The sequence below is a fragment of the Trichoderma citrinoviride genome (genome assembly GCF_003025115.1).
Source record: "Trichoderma citrinoviride strain TUCIM 6016 unplaced genomic scaffold BBK36scaffold_11, whole genome shotgun sequence".
Taxonomy (NCBI): domain Eukaryota; kingdom Fungi; phylum Ascomycota; class Sordariomycetes; order Hypocreales; family Hypocreaceae; genus Trichoderma; species Trichoderma citrinoviride.
Window position 1 is genome coordinate 310532 of NW_020194719.1, and position 13044 is coordinate 323575.

The window sequence follows — 13044 nt, forward strand, 5'->3', positions numbered from 1 at the left end:
AGCTCACGGGAGTGGTTCGGTTCGTTTTCACGATGGCTCAATTGCCCAGGTACGGGAATACCTCTCTGGGAGCAATCGCCCTCTCTCCCCCCATGACACATTAAGCGGGGGGCCAGCGCCCGTGGGCCAATCACGGCACACCATCTCGCCTGGCCCTTTACCCGCCTGATCCAACCCTCCCAGGCCGCCTCCAAACTCTGCTAGCCACAGCGCAGGCATAGCGCGGGTTATAGCGCAGCCAGGCGCTGCACGGCGCTGCACGGCGCTGCACAGTGAGGCCTACGGGGGCATCCTTGGCGGCTCTAGCGGGCTTGGAGGGCTGTTGGAAGCGTCAACGCCCCCCATGCTGTGAAACGAAGAAGAAACATGGCTGGAGAGGGCGAGAGGCGAGCACAGAAACAAAGGAAGAGAGTTGCATGTAAATTGAAGTAGGGACAGCAGAGAACATGACCTCGAATGACGCCGTCACCCCTCCAAGCAACGCCCGCTCTCACATGGGATACATGCACAACATGCACATGGCACTGTTGTATGTTCATTGCCATTGCCGGCTTTGTAATACATGTACCTACCGCTTCATGTTGTCTGCGAGACTGCCCAGACCAGACTGAATTGGCACGGCACGGCACACGGCTGCTGCAACCACGCCACGTCACGTAAGCGGTGCGGTGGTCTCCAGCACATAGATACCTTCCATTACTTAATATCGAGGTCTCGTAATGGCATTAGTAACTGCAGCAGAATGGGCGTCCCGGGTGGCATCCCGCTGGATCGGACTGAGCCTTGAATTGCTGAAGCGGGTAATTGCTTGCCGCCCAGTCCTGTGAGGCTCAATCGACACTGTACACGCAGGGGCTGCTGTGCTGGGCCAACTGGCTGATCTCTGGCCAGAAGCAACGTGCGGGGCGAAGAACATCGATCAATCACTGGGCCAACGGCCCCAAGTTTTTAGTCGAGCATACATGTAGCATCGCATCGCATCCTGTGCTGTGCTGTGCTGTGCTGAGCTGGGCTGTGGGTGCCGTCGCAGTCGGCTGTCGTTGTGACGGCAACGGGGCATTCACCCGGAAGCAAGCAAGATGCGGTGGGCATGTGAGGAGTGGCGATGGTGAGGCTTGGGTGCGTTCGGAGAGAAACGCTCTAGAACCGTTACACCACCAAGCGCCATCGTCGCGCAGGTCTGGTAGGATTGAGCAGACCGGCGAAGCTGGCATGTAGTATGTAGCAGTACACCGTTGAACGCACAGGGCGATCCGTACGTGCATCCTTCGTATGAGGCACCCAGATCGGCAGAAGGGGCTTGTTTGGTCCTGGAACATGACCTCCATCTTCTCTCGCTCCCACTTGTTCCGACAGTGTGATGCTTTGTGATACTTGTACAGTAGCTTCAAGCTCAAGCTCCCTCTGCAGCTCTGCCAAAGAGCTCAATGGCCCTCTAACCGGCCGTCGTCACACCTCCCACTTCCGGCTTCTAGCGTTGAAGCGAGCGGCGGCGGGAATGACAGAAGAGACTGAGGATGGATTGTCCCAGAGAAGCAGGCCAATACACACTCGGCATTCGCACCGTGTGCTGCTAGGCTCTGCAGGAGCTGCATCTCGAAGGGGCGGTGCGTTTGAGATGCATATTCCACTAGACAACTATGTATGAGCAGCAGCCATCACAGGCACCGAATACCATGTCATTTTGCAGACTGCCTCATGTAGACAGACATTGAAGAACCGCAGCGACATCATCAGCACTTGTCAGAATGTACCGCTTCGGTATCGTGCGCTTTTGCCTCTCGCACGTTCTGTCGATGGAAGTCTCAACTGTATGTACTGGCAGCTGCAGCTCATGTAGAATTTGGAGAGTTCTCAAATCCTGAGTTTGGTCAGCCGCAGACCTGTCCGGTAAGAGTTCTGGTGTGTGTCTGAGGCTCGGAAATGCATGTACGGTGTCGACCCGTGATGCCTGTACCCTGTCTGTACTCGGAACGGCACGAGAAGAAGCATCGACGCTTCGATGTTCTAGGCTTTTGTACGAATACTGCCATATGCACGGGGTCAATGGCACATCACGGCACTTGCACGTCCTTGCGGACCAGTCGCTTTTGTGTCTTGTACTCAAGCCACTTGCTCTTCATACTAGTTGTAGGAGATAGTCAGGCCGCATACGGCCTTGACGTGCGGTGCCCTGTGGAGGAGAGCAAGTGCTGGACTGTGGCGATGAAGCCTCTGGGTGCGGGGATGGATGGGGTGGCGGCGATCCAGGTGGCTCTGTTGAAGCGGATGAGCCCTTGATCTTCAGACAAAGACATATTGTGTTTCTTGTGGCACGAAAAGGCGGTGCTTGGTTGTATTTGATGTAATCACAATGTCAACGCTGCTGCGCGCCTGACAACTGGACGAGCACTTATAAGATAGAAGCCTCCTGAAAACGAAACCCCAGCCGGCAAAGGCTCGATTGAGCCGCGCACCCTCGGCCTCGACTTGTCCCTGTGCCAGCTGTGGCTCATCATTGGCATGCCCATGGCCCAGATGCCCCAGCCCTGAATGGGTACCAACGGCAGCTGACGCCTGGCCAGGTAGTAGTAGCAGCACCTACCTGTACCTTACGTAGCATATGTTCCCGAGCGTATTGCCAGCGCCTGGATCATAAACACGTCGGACCAGGTTATGGTGATTGGCCGTACGACGATGGTCGAATTCGCCAGCCAGCAGGACGTCACCTGTACAGACGATTCGAGCTCCCTTCATGCGTTTGAAGATGGAGTGAAGCCACCAGCACACTCGGCGAGAGGTTGTGGACGAGTGCTCGCGGGCTACATTCGAGCTTGAGTGGGAGTATCATTAGACAGCAGACTAGGAACAGATACAGGAACCACAACGCCGTCAGCACTATACCGCGGGCATGTCTGATCAGCAAATTGGGTGCAATGCCCGGCGGCAGCATGGCAGATAGAGCACCAATCAGTTCAAGCACCTAGGCAACACGTATGAGAGCAGGAAGGAGTCTATCGCTAAGCCCCGTATGATGGATACGGGATTGGGGGTTTGGTCCGGAATTGGCCTCTGGCTGGGTGGTCAGCCAGTGGACTCACATGAGGCAGCCATGATTGTATTGAGAGAAATGCCCGACGACAATGCAATAAAGCATTCAGGGAGATGAGTGGAACAGGTGAGTGTCCGGGATGGACACCCCATATTATCGTCTGCAAAATAGATACTTGTGGCTTGTTCAAGTTGATGGCAATTCTCATCCTAGGACAGTTGTCAGACAGAATAGGTTGAGATTGGGACGGATAGTAGACTAATACTTCAGTAGTTCTAACTGAATAGGCCGACTGAGGCAACCGAATCTCAGCTCCTCAAAGGGGTCGGATCTGATGATAACACACATCTGGGAAACAATTCGATGAACCTTTCCGTTCCGTCCTTACCTCTCCTTGGACTTGATGGTGTGAGATCTCTCTATTACCGAGAACAGGGTACTCCGTACAGACTCAGTTATCAATCATCTCCATAGCCTCCAGTTCTCATGGTTATCAGATCCACTTTCACGACCGATGACCCAGAGCCGAGAAACAAAATACAACATCGGGCCACCTGCTACCTATCCGGCTATTGAAGGGCTGGCTCACCGCAATACGCTCTTCCATGCGCAATGTCTCACATGCTTGCATCCGCAACCCGCCACAATGCCCAACTTACACACTGTCTCGGTGTCTCAGCCACCAAGATGGTCCCCTAGAAGGCGCTCCATTCATTGTCTCGCAACCACCTGGCAAGCAAAGCACGAGTGAGGTGTACTTTACATGCAGAGGTAAGCAGTATAGACCCCTATCACTGCTTACTGATTGTCAGGGTAGCATTACATAAGGAACATTCCTCGCATCTTTCGGCACTTGGGGCCGTCTGTTGCGTGGGCAAGCTGACACTGGGTGGCCATTGGCGCGTGAAGAGAGTTTTGGCGGTTTGGCTTGAAGGGTACTTGGTACCCTCTTCTATTCAAGATTTTCGTTGTAAGGACTGACGCAAGAGGTGGCTTTGCTCGATGGCGGAGACGACCGTTTCTGGTTGTAGGAGCATTGAAGCTCCGAACTCTGACCACATGATTGGGAGCTGAGATGATAGCATTTGGAAGGTCGAGGTAAGGCGCTCCGTATCTCGCGGGTACCTGTACACGGGCTCCGAACCTGATATACGCGTACATGATGGCACCCCGAAACACGGACCCGCGCTTCGGAACAACTTTCCACTAGCAGCAGCTGCTGTGCTGCCTTTTGGCTGCTCAGGCAATCGGGCGTCCATGTCCTTGTCCATCCCTCCCAAGGCTGAGCATCTCACGACCCGTTCCGGCGGGCTCAACTCGATTGGATTGATGCAAGATAGTTCTGCCGGCGCTCCACAGGCTCGCCTGGTCTGCCCTGCAACTTCCGCTGGGCTTCCATTCCAGTCCCCTGCGCAGCACCCCCGTACAGGTACTGACGCGGTACCGCTAGTGCTAATGGCCCCAGGCCGGTGGCCCCAGGGCCCTCCAAGCCCCGTGGGAAGCACACGAACCCCGCTGGGCTCGCACGTTTCCTATCCGAGCTCCTATGTTGTTCTTGTTGCTCCCCCGTCGCATCGGTCGTTTTGATGAGCAGGGCAAAACCCGATTGCTGGGATTGGGATCGAAGCGTCCAGGACAAGCTCTTGTACGAGTGCAACCCAGCGCGGTAACGAGTACAGGCACGCAGCAATACTACGGTACTTGGCGAGTGTTACCGGCCTTGCCTCACCGGGCTGATTTGCGCGCCTTGCCCTCATCCGATTCCGTGTACTGCCCTATCTTACCTGTACTGTGCCTAAGGTTCCTAAGGTACTCAGAGACTATCCCGCACAGCTCCCGACCGACTTGGGCCTGCAGGTGGCACTACTTCAACTTGTACTTGCCTCTCAACTCGCCGACCCGAACCTTCAATTTCCCAGACTGCGCCAGCCTCAGACATTGATTCCTACACTTCTCACAGTTCTATTCAGATTGCTCTCTTTCCACTGCCTTACCTAGGTACTCAGGCACGGTTTGACGATTGTGTCTCCTCTGTTCGCTATCGAAACGGCAAACGACAGCTCGACTCTGCTTGGCCGTACCTTATCGCCCTATCGGACCGTGAAAGAGCGCCGCCTCCAGCAGCCCGCCAACATCTCACCTCGATTCCACGAGCTTCATCCCCTCGCACTCTCATCATCGCCAACAGAGACCTCAGCAGCTCAATCAGCGACCTCACGCAACTGCGGCCACCTCGCCCAGACACGTCGGCAGCTGGACATCGCTGAACCGATCAAGGTACTATGCCTCCCACCCCCTACCGAGCTTCTCAACTCCGACTGCTCTTTTGTGCTTGGGGCTTGGTTTTGCCACACCGTGGCTGCCACCCCTCGTCGGAATCTCACGTCGCACAGTGGCTTACCCGTTCGCAGCCGGCCATATTTTAGCATCCAATCTCTCGCGCCTTGCCGCAGGGCAATTGGACCTTTCTCACACGCTTCGCACAGAGCACCGCTTCGAAGCATCGCGAGTTGCCATGTCGTCATCGCTATCTCCGGAGCACGCCGAGGGGAGCACCTCCCGGGCCTCCACTGAGGGCACCGACAAGGGCGTCCTGTCGTCGCTGAACCTCAACTTCTTCAAGTCCCTGTCGGACAAGAAGGTTACTCGCAGTAAGCAATCCCGACATGCTACAACCCCGGCGGCATGAGCAGGACTGGCCGACTGATTACTTTCCTCCGCGCCTCCAAAACAGCTGGGAACCCGCCTAAGCGACGTGGACCAAAGCCAGACAGCAAGCCTGCCCTGACCCGGCGGCAGGAGCTCAACCGACAGGCTCAGCGGTAAGCATATGGTCAACAACCTTGCGGGATAATCCGGAGCGTGCAACAACTAACGAGCTGTTGGTCGTCCACAGTACCCACCGCGAGAGAAAGGAGCTGTACATCAAGGCACTGGAAGATGAGGTCCTCCGGTTAAAGGAGGTCTTCAGCACAATCTCCCAGGATAAGCAGAAGCTGTTTGACGAGAACAAGCAGCTCAAGGAGATCCTGTCTCAGAGAGGCATCCAGCTTCCGAGAGTGGGCGGCGTAGACGAGTCGAGCAGTGTCACGCACCCGATGAGTGTAAGTGCCTCGGGCAACAGCTTCGCACATGGCTCCCAAGGCGGCTTCTCGCCAGCTGGCACGTCACATTCAACCTCCATGTCCATGTCGCCAGACAACCGCCAGCTGTCGCCCGCTGCCACCGGCGCTGATCTGGAGCAGGCTGGCATTGACTTCGTCTTAACGTACGAGAACTCCTCCGCGAAGGCATATCTTTCACCTCCCCCGCAGTGAAAGCCTCGAGAGAGGCTGCCACTTCACAGCTGCGCGAGCCAACACTGTCGGGGAACTGATGCGCAAGGGCCGGTATGCTAACGGATGCGACTTTTTGTCGAGGCATCAATTTGTAGGCTCGAGAGACCTTGTATGGCGCACATGCCATTTTTGGTTGACAGAGCGAGCGACGCCGACGGCGCGCCGTGCGGCCACGCCCTCATGGCGTCCTGCCCTCCTACGCCCTTTCAAGACCTGACACCGGACACTCCCTTCGGCCACACGCACACGCACCAACACGGCGGCGGCGATGAGCTTCCTGCACAAGGCACGTGGGAGCTCAACAAGGCCGACCTGACCACGCTGCTGGATCTCAGTCAGAAGCTCAACCTAGACGGGGAAATCACGCCGGTCATGGCATGGCGCTTGGTCATGTCGCACTCCAGGTTCGCCGAGTTGGCTCCGTGCGACTTTGAAAAGATTTCTGGGGAGTTGCTACGAAAAGTCAGGTGTTATGGGTAAGTCACAACCGGCCTGGCGCTTTGTCCGGTACAATGACCTCGGCGTGCTGACCTTGACGCACAGCTTCGGCGCTGTCATGGAGGAGTTTGAACTGCGGGATGCGATTGAGAATATCTTTTCGGGTCGCCCCGAGGCAATGGTCTTTTGATCAACTGCTACTCTTCAAATTTTCGCATATCTCTTCGCGTCGATGGGGTCATCGCATTGGCGGTTTGCATTTTGGTTTCCCTCATTATCCAAGGTTGGGTGGTTTGTGTAAAGGATTGAGGGCGAAGCTTGGCTGTGTCCGACGCCAACGGCGGCTGTTTGTCTTTTGGGTTACGCTGTCATGATGTATATAATAATGTCTCGCTCTTCAAATTCAAGAAAGAAAAGGGGATTTCAGTATCATACTGCGATGGAAGATTTCCGTCCAAATACCGGATGGATGAATCTCATCGATTTGACAGACAACTTCCAGTGAACGAATGAAGACGACGGAGTTGTGGCTGAAGCAAGCTACAGGCGATAAGATAAGGAACTGTGGCAGTGCGTCCACTTGCGCGGGGCTTGGAACTTTTTTCGTTAGGCTGCTCCACACCCCACCACAATTTCGATTCATTGTTGGAAACCAAATTCGTCCCCGAGTTGCAACGGCGAACCATCACGAACACGGCGAAAATCCTCTCTCTTTCCCGTCTCCAGGCCTCCGAACTCGTTGCCTCTATATCAAGGTCGACGAGAAGACGACACATAGAAGAGAGTACGAGAACCACCGCCCAACATGGCCGACTCTCTTGACTATGTCAAGATTTGCGAGAGCTGTCCTCCCGGGGACGGCTGGGGTCCTCCCGTGACGAACGAAATCACCCTCAACGGCGTTCCCTATGCGCCTTTCTCCAAGGGCGACAAGCTGGGGCGCATGGCCGATTGGACTGCCGAGGGCAAGGACCGTGAGCGCGGTGGACGCCTGCAGTACAGCCGGCAGTATAGAGGTACAGTGGCCCATATATCGAGGATCATGAATCTTTTTCAGATGAAGGACGAATTGCTGACGAAGAGATGATTCGCAAAACGGAACAGACCAGCAGGTGTACGGTACCGGCCATGCCGTTGTCTTCAACGCCCCTCCCGCCGAGGACGAGACCAGCTTTTCCGTCGTCAGCAACACCAGAGACTCCGCCAAGTCAAAGTTCGGCCGCGGCGCCATCTTCACCCGTGGCCGGGGCCAGCGAGGCGGCCGAGGCGACACCCGTGGTGGACGAGGAGGCCAGTTCCAGCGAGCCCCTGGCGGCCGACAGGGCGGCTACGGCTATGACCGCGGTGGTCGGGGTGGTGCCGGTGGCCGTGGCGGGCGCCGCTTCGGCTGGAAGGACTACGACAAGCCGGCGCGCAACCGCGATGCCAGCATCAACATCAAGGCCGACTGGGAGCTCCTCGAGGAGATTGACTTCAACCGCCTGTCCAAGCTCAACCTGGACACTGACGATGGCGAGGACCTGGACGACTACGGCTTCCTGTACTACTACGACCGCTCGTACGACAAGCAGCCCGTCAAGGGCTCGGAGAGGAAACTGGTCGCCATTGACCGCGCCGCCTTCAACGTCACCACCTCCTCCGACCCCGTCATCCAGGAGCTCGCCGACAAGGGCGAGGCCACCATCTTCGCCACGGACAGCATCCTCTCCATGCTCATGTGCTCCACCCGCTCCGTCTACCCCTGGGACATTGTCATCACCCGCCAGGGCAACAAGATCTTCCTTGACAAGCGCGACAACTCCAACCTGGACATGGTGACGGTCAACGAGAACGCCGCCGACGCGCCGCTCGAGGCCGCCGACGGCGGCAAGGACCTGATCAACCAGCCGTCTGCCCTCGCCGAGGAGGCCACCTACATCAACCACAACTTTGCCAACCAGGTCGTCTTGGAGACGGCCAAGGTCGAGATGAAGCACCCCAACCCCTTCTACAACGCGTCCGAGGACACGGACCCGCCGGCCAGCAAGGCCTACAAGTACAGGAGATTCGACCTGTCGACCAACGAGGAGGAGCCCGTGTACCTGATTGTCCGCACCGAGGTCGACGCCGTCCAGAAGAACAGCATCAGCGGCGAGGACCAGCACCTGACCATCAAGGCGCTCAACGAGTTCGACAGCCGGGCCCAGGGCAGCGGCGGCGCCCTCGACTGGCGGACCAAGCTCGTCACCCAGCGCGGTGCCGTTGTGACGACCGAGATGAAGAACAACAGCTGCAAGCTGGCCAGGTGGACGACGCAGAGCATCCTGTCCAAGTCCGACGTGATGAAGCTTGGGTATGTTTCTTCTCCTGTCAAACCTCAAATTATACCTCCTCCCTTCCGAATTGACAGTTCTTGCTAACAATTAAAACAGCTTCGTCTCGCGCGCCAACCCCCGATCCAACGATAAGCACGTGATCCTCGGCGTCATCGGCTGGAAGCCCCGCGACTTCGCCAACCAGATGAACCTGTCGCTGTCCAACGGCTGGGGCATCGTGCGCACCATTGCCGACATGTGCCTCCGGCGCGACGACCAGCAGGACGGCAAGTTCGTCCTCGTCAAGGACCCCAACAAGGCCATCCTGCGACTGTACCAGGTGCCCGCCGGCAGCTTCGAGGACGATGAGGAGGAGGGCGAGGCCGAGGTTGCGGAGGAGGAGGCTGAGGAGTAAAGAGGGAAATCTTTGACGAAGAAGATGAAACCAAAGACATTGACTTGATGAAATCAAAATGTGGTGCCTTCTTTTTTTTCCTCACTCCTCTTTGAGTATCATCCGTCCGTGTCCCCCGAACTTGATTTCTCTCAGCCCCTTAATACAAATAGGTGAACTGGCTTGGAGAATTGCTTCAAATAAATTGGGGAAATTTCTCATGAATGGATGCATAGGCTAGATGTGGTTCTCATTTCAGGAGCAAGGTAGCTTTCTAGAAATGGGGCAAAATGAAGTTTTATATATATACAAAAGTTCTCCTTCCCACTTTTACTCTCTCACTCCCCTGAATTTTCCACCATGTTTATGCCCTTGATAAGAATAAGTGAAGCCAGTCAGGGATCTCTTCTCGAAGAAAGAAACGAGAATCAAGAGAAGACTATTCATGAACGGATGCGTAGACTACCTAGATGTTGTCTCATTTCAGGAGCAAGGTGGCTTTCTAGAAATGGACGAAACGAAGTTATATACCTACCTATATACAAAGGTTCTCCTTCCCCCCCTTTTCTCTCGACTCTTCTGGAGTTCATCTTACGTCTGTGGGTTTGTATTCTTCACCTGCGTCATCTGCTCAATCGCGGCCCAAATATCAATCATTTCGAGAGAGACTCAGCTCGATTCTTACACTGTTTTTCTATTTCTTATTTCGGTCCATCCATACAAGTACTCTGACCCATCCCGCCCCGAAATCAAAAAGGTCTATCCCCTCGTCCCTACCTATAGTAGTAACCAAGCTCTCTAAAGAAGCAATTCGCGGCTCATCTATCGTGGGTATCCCGTTCGCCTTTTCGTATCCTCCCCTCGACACAGTCTCTAAAGAGGGAAAGCCCCAAAGCTCCTCACCCTTGTCAAACCTATCAAAGAAACCACAGCTGAGAAAACAGCAAGCAAGAAGAAGACCCCCCTTATCACCCCAATGTCCGATTCAACAGCCCCTGCGCTAACATTGAGCCTATCGCAGATAGCGAACCCCAACCTCGTGCAAAAAGTCCATCAACGGCACCGACTTTATCGACTCGTAGCCCATATCCCACAACTTCCGCTCCTCCTCGCACAACCACTCCCTCGCGGCATTTCCCCTGGGCGACAGACCCAGGCAAGCATTGGCGTAGTACGCCGCGGAAAGGAGACGGCGATACCGGAAGCCGGCGTCACGGTCCTCGCCGATGAAGTCGGGAGACGCCCATACGGCCTGGAGTTCATCCCGCAGACACTGGTCCAACGGCTTCCCGAACGACGCATGGTTCGCACGAGCTGCGTTGGCGAGGCCGGTACCGAGGGAACCGACGTACTCGTTCAGAGGCCACGCCTCACTGGCGACGGGCTGGTCCTCGTGGTTGTGGAAGCGTTGATGAGAACGGCTGTACCTCTCCGAGGTGGCTTGGGGTGGGAAGCTCGGGAGCCTACCGCTGAGCAAGGACGCGATGGAAGGAAGGACAGGCCGAGAAGAAGCAGCAGCTTGCGAGTAACCATCTGTATGAGGGACAGGATACTGAGATTGCAGTCTTGTGGCGGGAGCTGCATAAAAAGGGTCTTCGTCCGAAGACGTCCCGTATTGCCCATGGCCGTCATCACCGTAGCTCTGTCGTACGGCAGGGAGTCTTGCTTGATTGAGGTTCTTTGTCTCCGGTAGATAGCGGGCATCGTATATCGGGGGCATTGTATCCTGTTGTTGAGCTCGACCGGCAGAAGGATGGTAGGCTTCCGTTGCCACAGAAAGCCGCGGCTCAGGGGCAGAGGCCATGGAACCAGCGCGGCCATAGTTTCGATATTGGGACTGGCCGGCTTCTGCTCGATATACTACCTCACTGTCAGGAGTCGAAGAAGCCCCATCCAGCATCACCCCAGGAGGAGCCGCGCTGCCCCTTGCTTCACTGGCAGCCGACGGCTCGCCACTTGGCCCTCGTCCCGGAACTCGTCGTTTGATGATGATCTTCTGTCTCTTGGTACCCTTTGGCGGCTCAGGCTTGCTCTCGATAGCACGGAACCGCCTTTTCCGAAGGCTGGGCTGCACATCCCAATCCACGACCGCAACGTCAATGGAGTGTCGACGATCATTCTTCAGGCGGTCTCCGAGGCAGCACCCGTGACAGATGGAGAGCTTGCAGACACGGCACTTTTGCAGCGTGCCACAGCGCTGCTTGTGGCAGAGGTCGCACTTGGCCGTGGGCACGTTGGACGCATCCCATCCGCGGTGAGCAACGTCGAAGCTCGGGAGGAGCGGCCGCGCAAGCTGGGGGAGAGCATCGGATGGCCGAGAAGCTTGACCTCTGGGAGGCTTGTTCTCTTTGTCCGAGGAGCTGGCGGAAGTGCTGCTGGTAGGGAGAGGGATCGAGAACCCGGATGACTGCTCGCCTTGGCTCGAGGAGATGGAGATGGTATCATCGTTGGACGTCGACATTGTTGGGTTGGTGAGTAAGGTTGCCTTCTTCGTGACTGCACGTCTGTTCAGAGTGATGATGGTGATGATGCTTGCGACGATACCGAGTATTCTGATATTCTGATATTGCACTATCAGCTGAACAAAAAGACCTGGAGCCCGAGGGCGAGATGCAAAGTACGTGACGATCAAGGCCACGTATAATCACCAGAAACACGGCAAAGAAAGAGGCGAGGGCAAAGTTTGAGATGTCGTGAGAGAATATGGACAAACCTGCACAGTCAAGGAGAAGGAAGGAGGAGGGAGGGAGGGAGGCTTGGTTAAGTACACGAAAGGGGGGAAGAGCGGCCACGGGGCTTTGAAGCAGATTTCTGGAAGCCCAGACGCTTCATTCCGTGATACAGGATTCACTGCTGGGAGTAATTGAGTAATTCCCCGGGTTCGAGAAGAAGAGTCTTTGTTGGTGGAGAGAGACGGGCGGTCAAGAATGGGGTGTTTTTTGTGATTCAATGTTGGGGAATGAAGCACGGGTGTTATTGGGGGGAGATATTGTGAGTACCCTATGAATGAATGAAGTGCAGTGTTTTTGAGGTGCTCCGTTTGGTGATGCGTTCGATGTGGAGACTCGGCGTATTGTGTTGACTGAAGGAGGAAGCGGATATGGAGCAGCTGCCTATTGATGCGTTTTCTGTGATGTTTTGGCAGTGAATCAGAGCTGGAGCTGGATGGCTTCGAGCACGCGCCGAGGCTGAAGATGCCAGGAGGAGCCACGACGAAAGAATGTCGAGCCTTGTTGTGCTATCAAGGTAGCAGATGTGTAAATGACACGACATGTTGCACAATAATAGGCGGTTTCCTCGATCATGTTGATTCTGTAACTCGACACCTGCCAGCATCAGATGATTCAAGCTCCCATGAAATCTTGCGTATCACGAGCAAGACGGCATGCGCCGAGGCTATTCCGAGTCTTGGCTCCGAGATCTCGACACGGGCAAGGGCATTGTTTTCTTAGTGCAGTCGTTACAATTGCAAACGCACGACCTTTCATCTGGATCATCGACTGACATGCTCTATGTCATGTCGTACTGACAGCGCGCCAAGGTACATCA

General features: G+C 55.6%; 4 protein-coding genes across 4 annotated transcripts; 3 read left to right on the top strand and 1 right to left on the bottom strand.

The window, feature by feature from the left end:
* Nucleotides 1-1748: 1748 nt before the first annotated feature.
* BBK36DRAFT_1142975 (hypothetical protein) lies at nt 1749-2817 on the top strand (the record flags this gene model as incomplete). The annotated part of the gene is made up of 5 exons (XM_024893560.1): nt 1749-1811; nt 1841-1890; nt 2012-2094; nt 2129-2218; nt 2600-2817. The coding sequence occupies 5 exons, from the start codon at nt 1749-1751 to the stop codon at nt 2815-2817; spliced, it is 504 nt and encodes a 167-aa protein (XP_024747461.1).
* Nucleotides 2818-5519: 2702 nt separating this feature from the next.
* On the top strand, nt 5520-6997 carry BBK36DRAFT_1133534 (basic leucine zipper transcription factor domain-containing protein; the record flags this gene model as incomplete). Its single annotated transcript, XM_024892102.1, has 5 exons — nt 5520-5682; nt 5766-5853; nt 5928-6299; nt 6465-6845; nt 6913-6997. The coding sequence occupies exons 1-5, from the start codon at nt 5547-5549 to the stop codon at nt 6995-6997; spliced, it is 1062 nt and encodes a 353-aa protein (XP_024747462.1). The 5' UTR covers nt 5520-5546.
* A 455-nt stretch (nt 6998-7452) lies between these two features.
* BBK36DRAFT_1133539 (eukaryotic translation initiation factor 3) lies at nt 7453-9516 on the top strand (the record flags this gene model as incomplete). The annotated part of the gene is made up of 3 exons (XM_024892103.1): nt 7453-7823; nt 7912-9139; nt 9219-9516. Exons 1-3 carry the CDS (start codon nt 7613-7615, stop codon nt 9514-9516), a joined length of 1737 nt encoding a protein of 578 aa, XP_024747463.1. The 5' UTR covers nt 7453-7612.
* A 991-nt stretch (nt 9517-10507) lies between these two features.
* BBK36DRAFT_1124502 (hypothetical protein) lies at nt 10508-11956 on the bottom strand (the record flags this gene model as incomplete). Its single annotated transcript, XM_024891170.1, has 1 exon — nt 10508-11956. One exon carries the CDS (start codon nt 11954-11956, stop codon nt 10508-10510), a length of 1449 nt encoding a protein of 482 aa, XP_024747464.1.
* Nucleotides 11957-13044: the final 1088 nt, after the last annotated feature.